Source organism: Haliotis rufescens, unplaced genomic scaffold, assembly GCF_023055435.1.
Source record: "Haliotis rufescens isolate VD_foot unplaced genomic scaffold, xgHalRufe1.0.p SCAF_11, whole genome shotgun sequence".
Classification (NCBI taxonomy): Eukaryota; Metazoa; Mollusca; class Gastropoda; order Lepetellida; family Haliotidae; genus Haliotis; species Haliotis rufescens.
In genome coordinates, this window is record NW_025963791.1 from 11,418,651 (window position 1) to 11,433,882 (window position 15,232).

The 15,232-nt window shown below is 37.9% G+C and overlaps 1 protein-coding gene across 1 annotated transcript; it reads left to right on the forward strand.

Moving 5' to 3' along the window:
* The first annotated feature begins 6 nt into the window (after positions 1-6).
* LOC124141169 (rho GDP-dissociation inhibitor 1-like) lies at positions 7-14,185 on the forward strand. Its single transcript, XM_046509088.2, has 5 exons — positions 7-117; positions 7,489-7,667; positions 9,225-9,308; positions 10,125-10,259; positions 11,144-14,185. Exons 2-5 carry the CDS (start codon positions 7,493-7,495, stop codon positions 11,341-11,343), a joined length of 594 nt encoding a protein of 197 aa, XP_046365044.1. The 5' UTR covers positions 7-117; positions 7,489-7,492; the 3' UTR covers positions 11,344-14,185.
* The last annotated feature ends 1,047 nt before the right edge of the window (positions 14,186-15,232 follow it).

Sequence of the window (15,232 nt, forward strand, 5' to 3'; positions counted from 1 at the left end):
CCCCTTTCTGTTAAAAAAACTCAGCGTGGACTACATTCTGTATCCCTCCGCTCTAACCGGAAGTGATTTTATCCGCCATTCATCGAAGGTGTCGGTTCATTGCTTTGTGAGCTTTGGGTAAGTTTGGTATATAACGCGTGTGTAATATGATAACTACATAACATTTTTTGATGTATGCAGTGTAAATGCATAGCATGTTATCACTGGATAATATTTCTAGAACAAAAATAATTATTTCATGGCGATCTTACTCATATCTTATGAGCCGGCGACAGTGTATGAGTCAGTGAAGTAGTTGCAACTGGCACGAACACTTGCACATTCTTAAGATTATAACAATATAAATGGTTAGAGTAGCTTTTTTGTAACGTATGTAGCACACCATTTCTTATTACATGTGACGGGTTCATTATATGATTTTGTTACTGGGCCTTTGCCTTCAGATATATGTGTTGTAAATAACTTATGCAAATTAAAGAGGCATGTCCGTACGCTCAAGTCTGGGTTGGGCGTCAAGATAAAGTTGATAAGATTATTTCTTCATTTTATATTCTCTTAAGTGGACTGTTAGACATTAACTTTACTTGTTGTTTATCATACCATGTTACTATCTTGTAATGTTATTTAAAATTATTTAGCATGTTTAGTGTGAAACATAATTTTCTCATTAATGGGTATCAGTTGTTATCATAGCATGTGATTATATAGACTTATAATGAAAGGTTTCATCTATATATATTTTGTCTTGCTATGAGTATACAACAATATGTCCACAATGGTGTGTTGTGTTATAATCAATCCTTACAAAACTATTAAACCTTAATAGTTAAATAGTTTGTATGATTATCCTTTAAGCGCTAAAACCAAGGAAGGTAATTGTGCAGGTTTTGAATGAATGGTATGTGTGATGTCCCTCGAAACCTTTTCAATCTCATCAAGTTCATCACAGTCGTTGATAATATGTACCTTTGATCATGTTGAGGCAGAATGCACTTAACTGGATGCTTTCCACAATTTTGGTAAGGATGCATGCATTCAAGAGTTTATAGTTTAACAGTTTATAAGTTACCTATTTTTAGTCGTGTTGCTAAAATAATTATGTGTTTGGGGGCTCTCCCTGAACACAACATCTTGAATTAAATGCTTTCTTTCTAACTGTAATTTATAGTTTCTAAAGTTAATGAAAAATACCATGTTATTGTTGAAAATGTCAATCTCATTAAAATCAGATCTTAGTTCATGTTACTGCTGAAGAAAGATCTGAAGACATCAGAATGACCTTTCATCCAACCAATCAGAGCTTCTCTTACCAAATCAGGAAAGTTCCAATCGGAATTTGTTTTCTAATCATGCAACCTCAGAAAAGTTAACTCAGAATGACATTTACACGCAGAAAGACTGATTCCATCAAAATCAGTATCTATCTCTTGCATCAATGGGATAAACATTTGAATGGAAAAGACTTTACATAGCCCATGGAAAGTACTGCCTTGCAATCTCAGCCAACATTCCCAAATGTTCTTTTGTTCAGTTTTCAAATTTTGAATCAAGAAGTTTATCCAGATATTTTTCAAAGCATAGTCAGGAGTGGAAATCATCAGTTTGAAACTCGTGCCATATAGCTTGAGAAAGCTGCTTTCTGATGAGCAAATGTCGACTTCTTGTTCGTCATTTCATTGGTCAAAGTTCATGAAAGGTTGTTCGATGGATGTCACTGATGAGGTTACAGCAATCCATTATGGGACTTTTTCCCAAAACTTTTTTATGTTGATGTCCAATTTTCTATGGTTGTGAATTGATTTGATATCAATTTCGAGGTTTAATCACATTAGCCATACAAAAATGCAAGCAGTCATCTTTTCTGTTTCATTGCCCTATTTACAAAAAATAGTCTTATCAAACTAACATGGTATATAAAACCTGGTAATAAGTTGATAGTGATCACCTTATGACATAATGATGAACTACCACATAGCTTTTATGAATTTTGTCAGGTTACCCTGCAGGCTAGCAGATGCATCTCGTATGATACTTTTAATATGACCTGTCAGTAATAAGGATCGCCTTCTGCTTCTTTGCCTGTTTTCTGTTAAACTATGCAATCAATAATTGTCAATGACATTGCTGATTGTGCTACTTACTGAGTTTGAATTTAAGGCCATTGAGGGTTGCTCTTAAAGGATGACTTCCTAAATCCTGAACTTTTGACAATGAGCTTATGAGTCATTGACAAGAACCCCTTGACTTTCATGACAAATTACAAGAGTAATATGAAAGAATCAGGTTTCTTTGGCTCCTTTGGAGCAGTATACATCAACAAACTCCTGTCATTTCATTTTTAAAGTTTAACCTATGCCATCAACCTGATCAAATGACAATTTGTTTTCCCTATCCATCAAAAAGCAAATTCTTCCCCTGTCGAGCATACCATTGCAATATTGCCAAATACTGTAACAAAGAGATGATTAATGGTTGTAATCTCTGTTGATAGATTGTCACTTGTCTTCCTTGTGGAGTAGATGAGGAAGTAAACATGGTAAAGGATGAACATCTTACCAGGAAACCAATACATGACCAAGTACATGAAGTATAACTCATTAATAAATATCAGGCTCATACTTGGCACAGCTTAACCATAGTATTAACTGAAATAGTTCATCAGTTTCAACAAGGCATTTGATTCAGGCTAAACATGGTAAAGGATGAACATCTAACCAGGGAACCAATACATGACCAAGTACATGAAGTATAACTCATTAATAAATATTAGGCTCATACTTGGCACAGCTTAACCATAGTATTAACTGAAATAGTTCATCAGTTTTAACAAGGCATTTGATTCAGGCTAAACATGGTAAAGGATAAACATCTTACCAGGAAACCAATACATGACCAAGTACATGAAGTATAACTCATTAATATAAATTAGGCTCATACTTGGCACAGCTTAACCGGGGCGGTCGGGTAGCCTAGTGGTTAAAGGGTTCGCTCATCAAGCCGAAGACCCGGGTTTGATTCCCGACATGGGTACAATGCATGAAGCCCATTTCTGGTGTCCGTCGTCGTGATATTGCTAAAAGCGGCAAAAACGATACTCACTCACTCACAGCTTAACCATAGTATTAACTGAAATAGTTCATCAGTTTCAACAGGGCATTTGATTCAGGCTAAACTTGGTAAAGGATAAACATCTAACCAGGGAACCAATACATGACCAAGTACATGAAGTATAACTCATTAATAAATATTAGGCTCATACTTGGCACAGCTTAACCATAGTATTAACTGAAATAGTTCATCAGTTTTAACAAGGCATTTGATTCAGGCTGAACATGGTAAAGGATAAACATCTTACCAGGAAACCAATACATGACCAAGTACATGAAGTATAACTCATTAATATAAATTAGGCTCATACTTGGCACAGCTTAACCGGGGCGGTCGGGTAGCCTAGTGGTTAAAGGGTTCGCTCATCACGCCGAAGACCCGGGTTTGATTCCCGACATGGGTACAATGCATGAAGCCCATTTCTGGTGTCCCCCGTCGTGATATTGCTAAAAGCGGCAACAACCATACTCACTCACTCACAGCTTAACCATAGTATTAACTGAAATAGTTCATCAGTTTCAACAGGGCATTTGATTCAGGCTAAACTTGGTAAAGGATAAACATCTTACCAGGAAACCAATACATGACCAAGTACATGAAGTATAACTCATTAATATAAATAAGGCTCATACTTTGCACAACTTAACCATAGTATTAACTGAAATAGTTCATCAGTTTCAACAAGGCATTTGATTCAGGCTTCTAAGTATTGTGTGCTAAGTATCCGAAAGATCATTAACTTCAAATAAGAAATTTATCAGGTTCATATGCACTCCCCAAATAATCAGTTGAATAAAGCGTGTCTATGCAGAAGCACAGACACCATTCATCATATCACTAGCCTGCAGCTTATTTAGTGTAAAGTAGCCTTTGGAGTAAACAACTGCTCCAGCTTGGTCTAGATTTTAACTTGTCAGTTGTGATGAGTTGTCTCAGACTTGTGGCTGTGTCTGTCCCTGCCATACATTTATAGTCTCACAAAGGGTGGTCAAGTAGCTTAGTGGTTAAAGCGTTCACTCGTCACAACCTAGACCTGGGTTCAATTCCCAACATGGGTACAATGTGTGAAGCCCATTTCTGGTGTCCCCAGCTGTGTGCTATTGCTGGAATATTGCTATAGGCGGCGTTAAACCATACTCACTCACTCACTATAGTCTCACACATTTGCCCATGTTGAACATGATATTGCAGAGCTTCAAATCGTGCACAGGGATTTATCTAGACCTGCTCAGAGACCTATTTTCAGCCCCAAGTCTGCAGCAAATATCAGTCAAAATTCCCCAAATGAAATAATTAAATTCCACTTCATGTTGATATAGTTATATCTAATGTTACGGCTTTTAAGTGCTAATTCATATATCACTAAAGATAAAGAGGCTTTAATGTTAGTTTGACATTAATACGCTTAATGCAATGTTAGGAACGAGTTTGTACAAAATGATGAATTAATCCAAATGTTCCTGCCCAGGGCACTTCCTTTAGAATCCTAGGTAAGTCCCTGATGCTTTTATGCTAAGCATGCTCAAAGAGATGTTTTCAGTGATATCGATCATATGGTTTGATTACCTGATTATAACATGATTATATCAATTATGAAATAATAACCCACATACTTTAACATGTTTTATGGCATATATTCCTTGAAAATCAATTCTAAAATAATTAAATGTTTGTCATCCCTTAACACTTGCAGCTGTCTTTAACTGAGCAAATAACAGCTAATAAGTTCTGTCCAGTGGATGTCACATTCGCTGTCTGATATCTAGTGCTTTAGTCATAGAACCTAGGGTATTGCTGTAAAGAGCTTTGGACCGCCTCCATGGTCTAGTGGTAAAGCGTCCGCCCGGAGAGCGGAAGGTCGAGGGTTCGATCCCCGGCCATGTCAAACCAAAAGACGTTAAAAAATGCTACTTGTTGTTACCCTGTCTGGCGCTCAGCATTAAGGGGTTAAAGCAAGGACTGGTCGGCTCGGAGTCAGTATACTGTGTCTGAATGGGGTATTCATGTTAAACTGCGGCATGGTATCTCAGTGGGCTAGCACTATAAATCGGCTTCAGTTCGGTCTAGTACAAGCAGTCACACAAACACACACACTTGCATGCACGTCGCTATATAAGTGCAATAATCTTGGACGCAACGTTAAACCCAATTTCACCTCACCTGTAAAGAGTTTTAAGTCATGTGCAGGCCAGGGAGGTGTAAATCATTTGTTTAGACATCTTTACTACCTGAATAATACAAGGGGTGCATGTTGTAATCAACAAAACCTATTGTATACATTGTTGTGTAACTTTGGACACTTCAGCACAAGACAAGATACGCACACACACACACACATTTTGAAAGGATTTGTTCTGTCTGTCTACAGAAATGTGTTTCATTGATTGAATGTATACATGAAACAAGATGTTATATTCGCTGACAAACTGAAAGTGGTTGCAGTGATAGAAACTAATAGTTTTAGTCCACTGGACCTTTTAATGATAACATAGCGCAAAACCCTTAAAATGGCAAATGTCTACTAGTCCTCAAGATACTTTAACTATTGGGCAGTTTGGCAAGGACTACAGGACGAGTGCCAATTTCTAACAAGGACTTGTGGAGCCAAAAGTGACAGGACAATAAACAAACAGTTCTATTTATTTATGAATGGTTACAAACAGAATGCTTAGGCAATGAAAGTTCTACAATCGAGATGCACCACAATACTATGTAAGCTCTGCATGTTTAAAACTGAATATTGTCACAAAGGCAGCGTTAGAAACTAACAGTTTTAGACCACTAGTCCTTATAATGATAACATGTAGCAAAACCCTTAAAAATGGCAATTTTCTTTTAGTCCTTATGATACCTTAACTATTGGGAAGTTTGTTAAGGACTATAGGACTAGTGCCAATTTCTAACCCTGAAATGGCTATGGAAAGGTAATAAAAAATGTTACCATCACTCATTTTAATAATGAATTGCTAATGGGAAACTTTTTTTCCATGGTCAATGTATGTTTACTAGAAGACATATGATAGTGTTACCTTTCTATCACAATACCATATCAAATAACAAAAATCCTATGCATGTATGTCCTTATAGTTGGATTGACATGATATAGGATATAGTTACAATCTGGTTAACTTTAGAATCTGCTTTGATTTTTGGCTTTCAAATACCTGTGTGATTTGTTGCAAATGTTTCATTATCAAAATCTCTGTTTCAAATTTGAACATTTGTTTAGTGGCAACTATCAATGATCTTTGAATTCTAATTGGATACTTCATGTTCATCAAGCCTAGTGCTTAAAAAAATAAAATTGGTCAAACCTGTTTCAGCCAAAGCCACATTGCTCATTGCATTTTGCCCTTAACACGTTTAAGTAAAATTTTAACATGTTGAATTAACACAAAAGATTGAAATGGTATTTTGACCTGACAAAACATTGTGTATTTAACATTAGGAATAGATTTGATTTGATACCTTGCATCTTTCCATAACCTTCAATTTAATACCAATTATTCCAGTGCTGTAGGTCTGTCTGGCACTTACTTTGTCAGCAGTGTCTTATTTCAGTTGATAACACTGTAACTGTTCCTTTGTTTTCTGAACACCAAAAAATTTCAACAGACTTTGAACATCTTGAATATATGTTTATCGTCATACTCAGCTATATTCCAGTTACCGTATTCGACGTAATAAGCGCCCCGCTCTAATAAGCGCCCACGGCAATATTTGCTAATATATTGGCCCATGAACAATCCTAATTAGCACCCCTTCCTATTGATCAATGTACCCAAGACTTATTCATTCGCTTATAATACGCACTCATGTGATATATGCACACTTAATTATGGGCAATTAAATTCTGGAAAAATATATCGGTCGTACATAAACATTTCAGGCTGTCAGCATAAAACACGAAATTTATCTTTTAACTCTGTTTTCACTAAATAAATATTCTAATAAGAGCCCCCTCGTTCCAATTTTGAGAGCGCCCTAGGCGCTTATTACGTCGAATACAGTATGTGACAGCGGACTTGAAAAGGCAAACCAGAATTGATATTGTGAGCAACTGTCCACTCACTCAGCGTTTGATGACACACAATAAGCCATGTCCTTTATATATGAGCGGTTTTATACTTTTACAGCAAGAACGATCAAACGCTGAAGTAGCAACTACATACTATTCATGAAAGATTGAAAATAGAGCAGTGTATTCAGTTGTGATATTCAGTGATGCATATAACCCTGAACATTAACTGTCCTGAATCAATGCTGAATAGTGATAACATATAAGGACACGCACGCACAGAGACTCATGTTCAAGCATGTGAACTAGTTTTGACATTAAACAAATTGGCTAGTGCCCTCATATTGTCCATGTTTCTTCAGGAAAATGGCAGAACAAAATGAAGATCCCATTCAAGAAGTTGGTGATGATGACACGGACAATCCTAACTACAGGCCACCTGCACAGAAGACTCTGACTGAGATCCAGAAGTTGGATGAGGATGATGAGAGCTTACAGAAGTACAAGAAGACCTTGCTAGGGGAAGTCTCTGATCCACCAAGTATGTCTACTTTACCTCTAATTTCAGTTGTGTAATCTGGAAGGAAATAGGATCTGATCATGGTCCGAGAATACTAAATAGTGTAACAGGGTAGATTGAAACAGGTGAAGAAAATCAGTTTTTGCACCTTCATCACAACCGTGACTGAACTAGTACATGTTGATTAAATACAGGCAGAATATATTTACGAGAAGTTAGATTAGTACCAAAGGAGGAAGCCAATGAAAGAGCTGGGTGGAATAACAGAATTGAAGCTCATCTGGGAAATGATCATTGTCTATAACACAGTTTATTGATATTGTAGGTGGGTTTGTTGATTAGCATAGTACAGTATCTATTTTTGCCAGAATAAGTTTTGTTCTTGTATTATGGATCTGACCGACTTCCCTGATTTGAAGAAAATATAATTATATAAAAGAAATGACAATGTAATTTTATTTTTTTTAAATTTAAATTGCTGCATGACTAGTTGAAGGGAAGCAACTCTCCTACCATTATCACTTGCCATAAGCAGAAATGTAAATAATTTCATTGGACGGCTGCTGCAAATGAAATCACTTTTTGATTATTGCCGCATGTACATTTGTGAGTAACTGAATATGGTGTCCAGTTGAAGCTGGTTGAGGTTTGTGAATTTGTTGTTGGGTTTCTCATTTTTGACAAAGTGCTTGAGCAAAAACTTTCAAACAACATGAAAACAGAACAACTGGCAACTTAACACTGCTTAAAAAAATAGCTGAAATGAAGCCTCCGGACACAATTGGGGATTTCTCATTGATTGTCCTGGCCACATGCCCTGCTCGGTCGGATTTATGGCTTCAAGAAGGTTTGCTTCCTGGAGATGCAGAAGTTGGTTTTGGTTACCCCATATGTTAGGAAATGTTTATCATATTCAAGGTAGTTCTTTTCCCGCCAACCAATTTGGTCCAAAGAATCCAAAATACAAGCACAAACATTAGTCTGGTCGAAGCATGGAGAAAAGGAACAAGGGTGTGGATATGGTTAGTGCGAGGTGGCAGTTTGGGGAAGAACCATCATTGAGAGTTGGTACTATACGATTTGATCACAAAGGGAACGCGAACATGCATACATTTCATCAGTGCTCCATTGCTTCATACTTTTATTTGTGCATACATGTGTGAAATGGGGACAAGTTTTCTCAGAAACTACTGAAGTTGCATGAATGAAACATATTTAAAAGATACTTATCAAGACTGAGTTTGAAAACTGGTGCCATAAATTATTGTTTTCCAGAGTTACTTCCCTTGCTACATGTTTTTAGATTTTGTGTATGCACAGCTATAGCCAATTTGCTTGCTGATCTGTGACATAATTGTCAAGATGAGTTAAAGAACTGATGCCATAATTATCAATTTTTTCTGTATTTACCTTCCCTTCTCCATGCTTTAGATTTTGTGCATCCTGTTTGCAGTGCATACTTTTAGAAAATAAGCATTGAGGTAACATTGGTAAACACCTCAAAATCTAATGTGCCCGATGGCAGGAGATAGTGATATTGCTGTTTTCTTGTCATGTTTGTTTTCACATTGCTTTCAGGGCCTGATGATCCCCGCAATGTTATTGTAGAAAAACTGGCTTTCTGCTCAGAGGGCCGGCCAGAAATAGAGATGGATCTCTCAGGTAGGAAACCTCTTTCTTACTTATGTGACAAAAGTTGATTTTTTTTTATGTTCTACCTACATATTATTGGCTTTATGCAGGATTTATGGCCCAGAAATGTTCAGGATTTTTAATGAGCATGTTCGTGATGATTACTTTTGCTCTCTTCGACAAATTTGAAAATGTGCAACGTGGCATATTGTAACTGTTTGATGTGCATTGTAGAAGTTGGTGAGTTAGCTGCAGAACATGCAACTTATGGATAACAACTTCTGCTTTATTACATATTGCAATGTTTTGATGCAGATTCTTACACTGTTATCAAGCTGTGTAAGATTCAAAATTGAAACATCGCTATGTGCAATAAACCAGAAGTTATTATCCTTATCATTGTGTGTTTTCTTAGTGGCTTATTGTATTTATATTCTGAAACACTTTAAAAACATGTATTTGAGTTTTTGTCATATTTGGCAACATGACCGGAAAAATAAAAATTAAGTCGTTCTTGGTATTTAGGCATGAGATAATCAAACAAAACAATGTTGTCAAACAGCCTTGAATCCCATTTGATGTGTGTGGAGATGGGAGTCTGATTTCGAGTTAAGAGTTGGTTATGTGTTGTCATTGTATAATATGATTCAGTTTGATAATATTTGACCATGTTGACAAATACAGCTATTACAAGTGATTTTATTTTTTTGACATCCTTCCAGCAAAATGAGCCAGTTGTTTTTGTTGTTGTGAAAGCATGACATCTAATGTCTGACATCTCTGCCCATACTATTTTCTTGTATCCAAATACCATTATTGTATGATGGTATTGTTGTTTGTTCACAGGTGACCTGTCCAAGCTGAGAACATTTATTGTAAAAGAAGGAACACAATATAAGATAAAAATCTACTTTTTTGTGCAAAGAGAAATTGTCAGCGGCCTGGTGTATAAACAGAAAATCGTCAGGAAAGGAATAAAGGGTGAGTATGGTTTGTGCTTTTTTAATGTTTGTTATTTAATGCTCCACTCAGCATCATTTCAGCTATATATAACAGCGATGCATGTTTTGTTTTGTTTGTTTGTTGTTTACGCTACACTCCGCAATATTTGGGCTATATTACGGCGGTCTGTAAATAATCGAGTCTCGACCAGACAATCCAGTGATTGACGTCAAGAGCATCCATCCACACAATTGGAATACGATGACATGCATCAACCAAGTCAGGGAGCCTGATTATCTGGTCCCATTAGTTGCCTCTTATGACAAGCATAGTCGCTTTTTTTTTGGCAAGCATGGGTTGCTGAAGACCTTTTCTACCCTGGATCTTCACGGGTCGCGGTGCGTGTAAATAATCAGAGGACATGCAATCAACCAAGTCACTGAGTGTGACCATCAGCTCCATTTAGCAGTCTGTGCTAAAAACATTTCATTCTAGCCCGAATTCGTCTCTTCACATCTTTTTTGGTTCATTTTAGTGTTATCATTTGAACCATTATTAGCTGAGCTTACAAGGCTGAACAGAATTTTACCAGTCTCAGGCTTTGGACTAGTGGCTAAGGTTGCAGACTATTTAGTTGCCTCTTACAACTAGCATAGGTTGTTGGGGATCTATTCTAACCAAGACTCACCAGGGCTTTTAGTTTGGGGAATGCTCTACTAGAATTGATTTTCTTTGTCTGATGACTAGCAGTGTTAGCATGGTTATAGATTTGAAATAGTTGATCAATCCTCATGTTCGGGTTGCCATTGTACAGCTACAACATTTCCGACTGTAGCATTAAAAATTTATCAACGTCTATGAACAGTTTTGTTCTGTAAGTTTGAAGATGCCATACTTATCGTCTCCATCCCCTCTTCTTCCAGTCGAGAACATGAAGATGATGGTCGGCAGCTACGGTCCTAAGAAGGACCTCAACTGCTACACAACATCCTTGGAAGATGTCCCCTCAGGAATGCTGGCTCGAGGGACGTACACCATCAAAAGTCAATTCACAGATGACGATAAGAACAATTACTTGGAGTGGCAGTTCGGAATGGAAATAAAGAAGGACTGGGAAAACTGAGCTATCAATGAAGCTACTGTGTATGAAATGTACAGTTTTATATTCTTTAAGCCCTGTTACATATTTTAGTTCTGTCTGTTTGATGCTGCTGGTTATTGAGACACTATGTTCTACATATTGCATGTCTACATAATGATGTATGCATACTGTGACAATAGTCATCTGGCGGCCATTAAGGGGACTCTATGGGAAGCTGTTCTATGGCTTTGTCAAACACTGCATGGTGATAAATGTGGAATTTGACACAACGAATAAGTAAAATCTGAATATAAGGTAATAATTTGTCATTCAGAAAGCAGTTTCTTGGTTTCCTGACCTGGCAAGCACCTATAACATTAACAGCCTGGTACATTGAATCGATGTTTGAATGTCCTCCTGTCTGAATCTACGATCTCAAGAGTCCCTTTATTGACTGCGATACGAACTTTGCTTAGTCCCATAATGACCACATATCTATGTTTTAAGCTAAAGTACATATTCATGTAACCACGGTAACCACATTTTTAATCATGGATCTTTGTCATTCCCGTTGGTGAACTTTCATGATGAAGTTTCAAGGTATAAAAGTAATATGTATGTTTTTTTCAAAAGTGAAGTATTATTTCGAAGCGTTTATACTTCCGTAGCTCACAGCATCCGATACTCAGTCCATCATGATTGTGACACAACCAACAACTCCGAATCCAGGGACACTGCTGGCTGTCAGCCTGTAGCATATACATATTTCAATTTTGATGTACATTTCCCTTGACAGTACAGTCTTTCAGAATGATTTAACATCAAAATATTTTGCTACATATTTTTATTTAAATACAGTATGCCAGAATTTGTTGAGAGTAAGTAATTGTGCAAAATGTTAGATGTTGATCGTGTTGATAAACATTGCACTATTTTTAACAGCTTTCTTTCCGTGTTGGTTTCATTGGTAAATTGTATTTTTTGGATTAGATTCCGAGTACAACTGAATGTCAATAGCATATCAACTGTCTGTTCAGCTGGTCCAATTTTGACCTGTTTTGTACGGGAACACTAAGTCCTATCTAACTGATGATTTTTAGACATTTTACAAGTGCAAGTATTTGGCAGTGCTCGACTTATAATGCTTTGAATTCTTTTTCTTACCATGGGCATTTTTCATTGTTTCAAGCTGTTACATGCTGTACACATCTGAGATAGGTTTTGATAATTCTGTTTTCTTTACCTGCAACATTTGTACTATATACATATATATATGCTTTTTATCTCGGAAAATGTGTGTTCATTCAGTTATTTCGTGGCAGTTGGGTGCTTGTAGAATGCTTTACATATGGTGAGGCAAAATATACCTGTTCACTTGCAGCCTGCACTTGCTATGGGAGTCACGATAATCAGCTGTCCACGTCAAACCAGTGATGCACCAAGGATGTAGGTGGGGTCATTTCATAATATCTATTGGGTGTGTGTTAAGTGGTGAATGTGTTCGCTCTTCATGTCGTAGGCCCGGGTTTTGATTCCCCAGAGTATGGTCCAATTCGGGTGTTCCTGTCGTAATATTGCTGGAATATTGGTAAAGGCAGTATGAGACCAAACTTGTTATGTTTACAATGACAACCACGTGCATGAAGTTGAAACAATAGCCTGCATGTGACCTATCTTACGAAAATATAACAACTTTCTGATTCTTAGTTTTAAATCTTGATTCTCGGTTCTACCAATGTAAGTTTATTAAATTCAATTTTGATTTCAATATTCAAATTCCAACCTATTCGTTGAAAGTCATGTGAACCCCCCAAATTTTAAGCTGTATTTGGATAAGTTGACAGGACACCTTGAATATGGCTGCTGGTGCATCACTGTCCCTTTTTGTCGGGAACAATGTGCCTGTGTGATCGATAGTGGCGTTGTTATGGATGTAACCATGGTAAAGGACATGTCCTAATGTTTATGAGTGCAATACACATTTCCTTCTTTGAGTGTCTCTCTTGTCATCTGTAAACGGGGACTGAGATACTATACTTATTTTGACAGGACATTTGAGATCTGATGCTGAGTCTAGTGGATTCTCTCAAGCTACAGTGTATGTGACTCTCAACTACAATAAGTGCGCATGACATGAGCCAGTCACTGCCAGTGGATGATAACTCCCTGCATCAGTAGCACAAAGTTAGATTAACGCTAGCCAAGCTTGCCAAGAGAACATTTTCAACATCTAGTGGATTGTAAGAGGTCACTTTATTTGATGGATATTTGAAATTTTTACATGTGTGTGACTTTTCGACGTTATGAAAGTGGCTTGAATTCAGCACACACGATGAATGCGAGTACTTGTCAGTTTGTCAGAAAATTCATCTTGCTATCTATCAACTTGCTATTCCAGTAGTAATGGTTTTGCTGTTGGATCCAGAAGGGTACAGGGGATGTAAAAATCTCCACCCCTAACATACCAGCCTATCATGGTATTTTTGTTCACTTGGGTCAAGTGTGCACCCAATTCTTTTTCAAAATCCTGGATCCACGTCTGTTTTGTCCGATATTCATCTGAGAAAGGTCTCTAACATCCATATGTTCCACAGGGCTAATGATGCTTCATGTTAACTTCTAACAGTGCTTACTGTCACTTCTGTGATCAGGCCAGTGGAAATACATACATTGTATCTGTCATTTGTCATGAAGCCTGTCCACCGATACCATCATTCTTTTTATTATTGACATGTCATCACCATTGCTTAGTGCTACCGTTACTCCTATCTTGTCAACAGCAACTTGTCCTGAAGCTATGCAACTGTTCCTCACAATGGTCAAAGCTGTATGTCTTCTGTGGACACAATGTCCGACCTTTGCCTTAATAAATATATGCCTCATATCCATCACTTGTGTTGTGTCAGATGCAGCTGCTGTTCCTGGAATATTGTCCTTGATGTTATATCTGTATCATGTTGGGATAAATACATAAATTCATAAATTCTCTTCCTTATAGGCCTAAATGTATTAATCAGCTAAAGCATTCACTGCTAGATTGATATGTACAAAAAAGAAGGGTGGCCCAGTCATCTAAATGAGGAGACAAGGGTGGCCCAGTCATCTAAATGAGGGGACAAGGGTGGCCCAGTCATCTAAATGAGGGACAATGGTGGCCCAGTCATCTAAACGAGGGGACAAGGGTGGCCCAGTCATCTAAATGAGGGACAAGGGTGGACAAGTCATCTAAATGAGGGGACAAGGGTGGCCCAGTCATCTAAATGAGGGACAAGGGTAGGCCAGTCATCTAAACGAGGGGACAAGGGTGTACAAGTCATTTAAATGAGGGGACAAGGGTGTACAAGTCATCTAAATGAGGGGACAAGGGTGGCCAAGTCATCTAAATGAGGGACAATGGTGGCCCAGTCATCTAAACGAGGGGACAAGGGTGGCCCAGTCATCTAAATGAGGGACAAGGGTGGACAAGTCATCTAAATGAGGGGACAAGGGTGGCCCAGTCATCTAAATGAGGGACAAGGGTAGGCCAGTCATCTAAACGAGGGGAAAAGGGTGTACAAGTCATCTAAATGAGGGACAATGGTGGCCCAGTCATCTAAACGAGGGGACAAGGGTGTACAAGTCATCTAAATGAGGGACAAGGGTGTACAAGTCATCTAAATGAGGGGACAAGGGTGGCCCAGTCATCTAAACAGGGGGACAAGGGTGTACAAGTCATCTAAATGAGGGGGCAAGGGTGGCCCAGTCATCTAAATGAGGGGACAAGGGTGGACAAGTCATCTAAATGAGAGGACAAGGGTGGACAAGTCATCTAAATGAGGGGACAAGGGTGGACAAGTCATCTAAATGAGGGGACAAGGGTGGACAAGTCATCTAAATGAGGGACAATGGTGGGCCAGCCATCTAAATAAGAGGCAAGGATGGGCCAGTCATC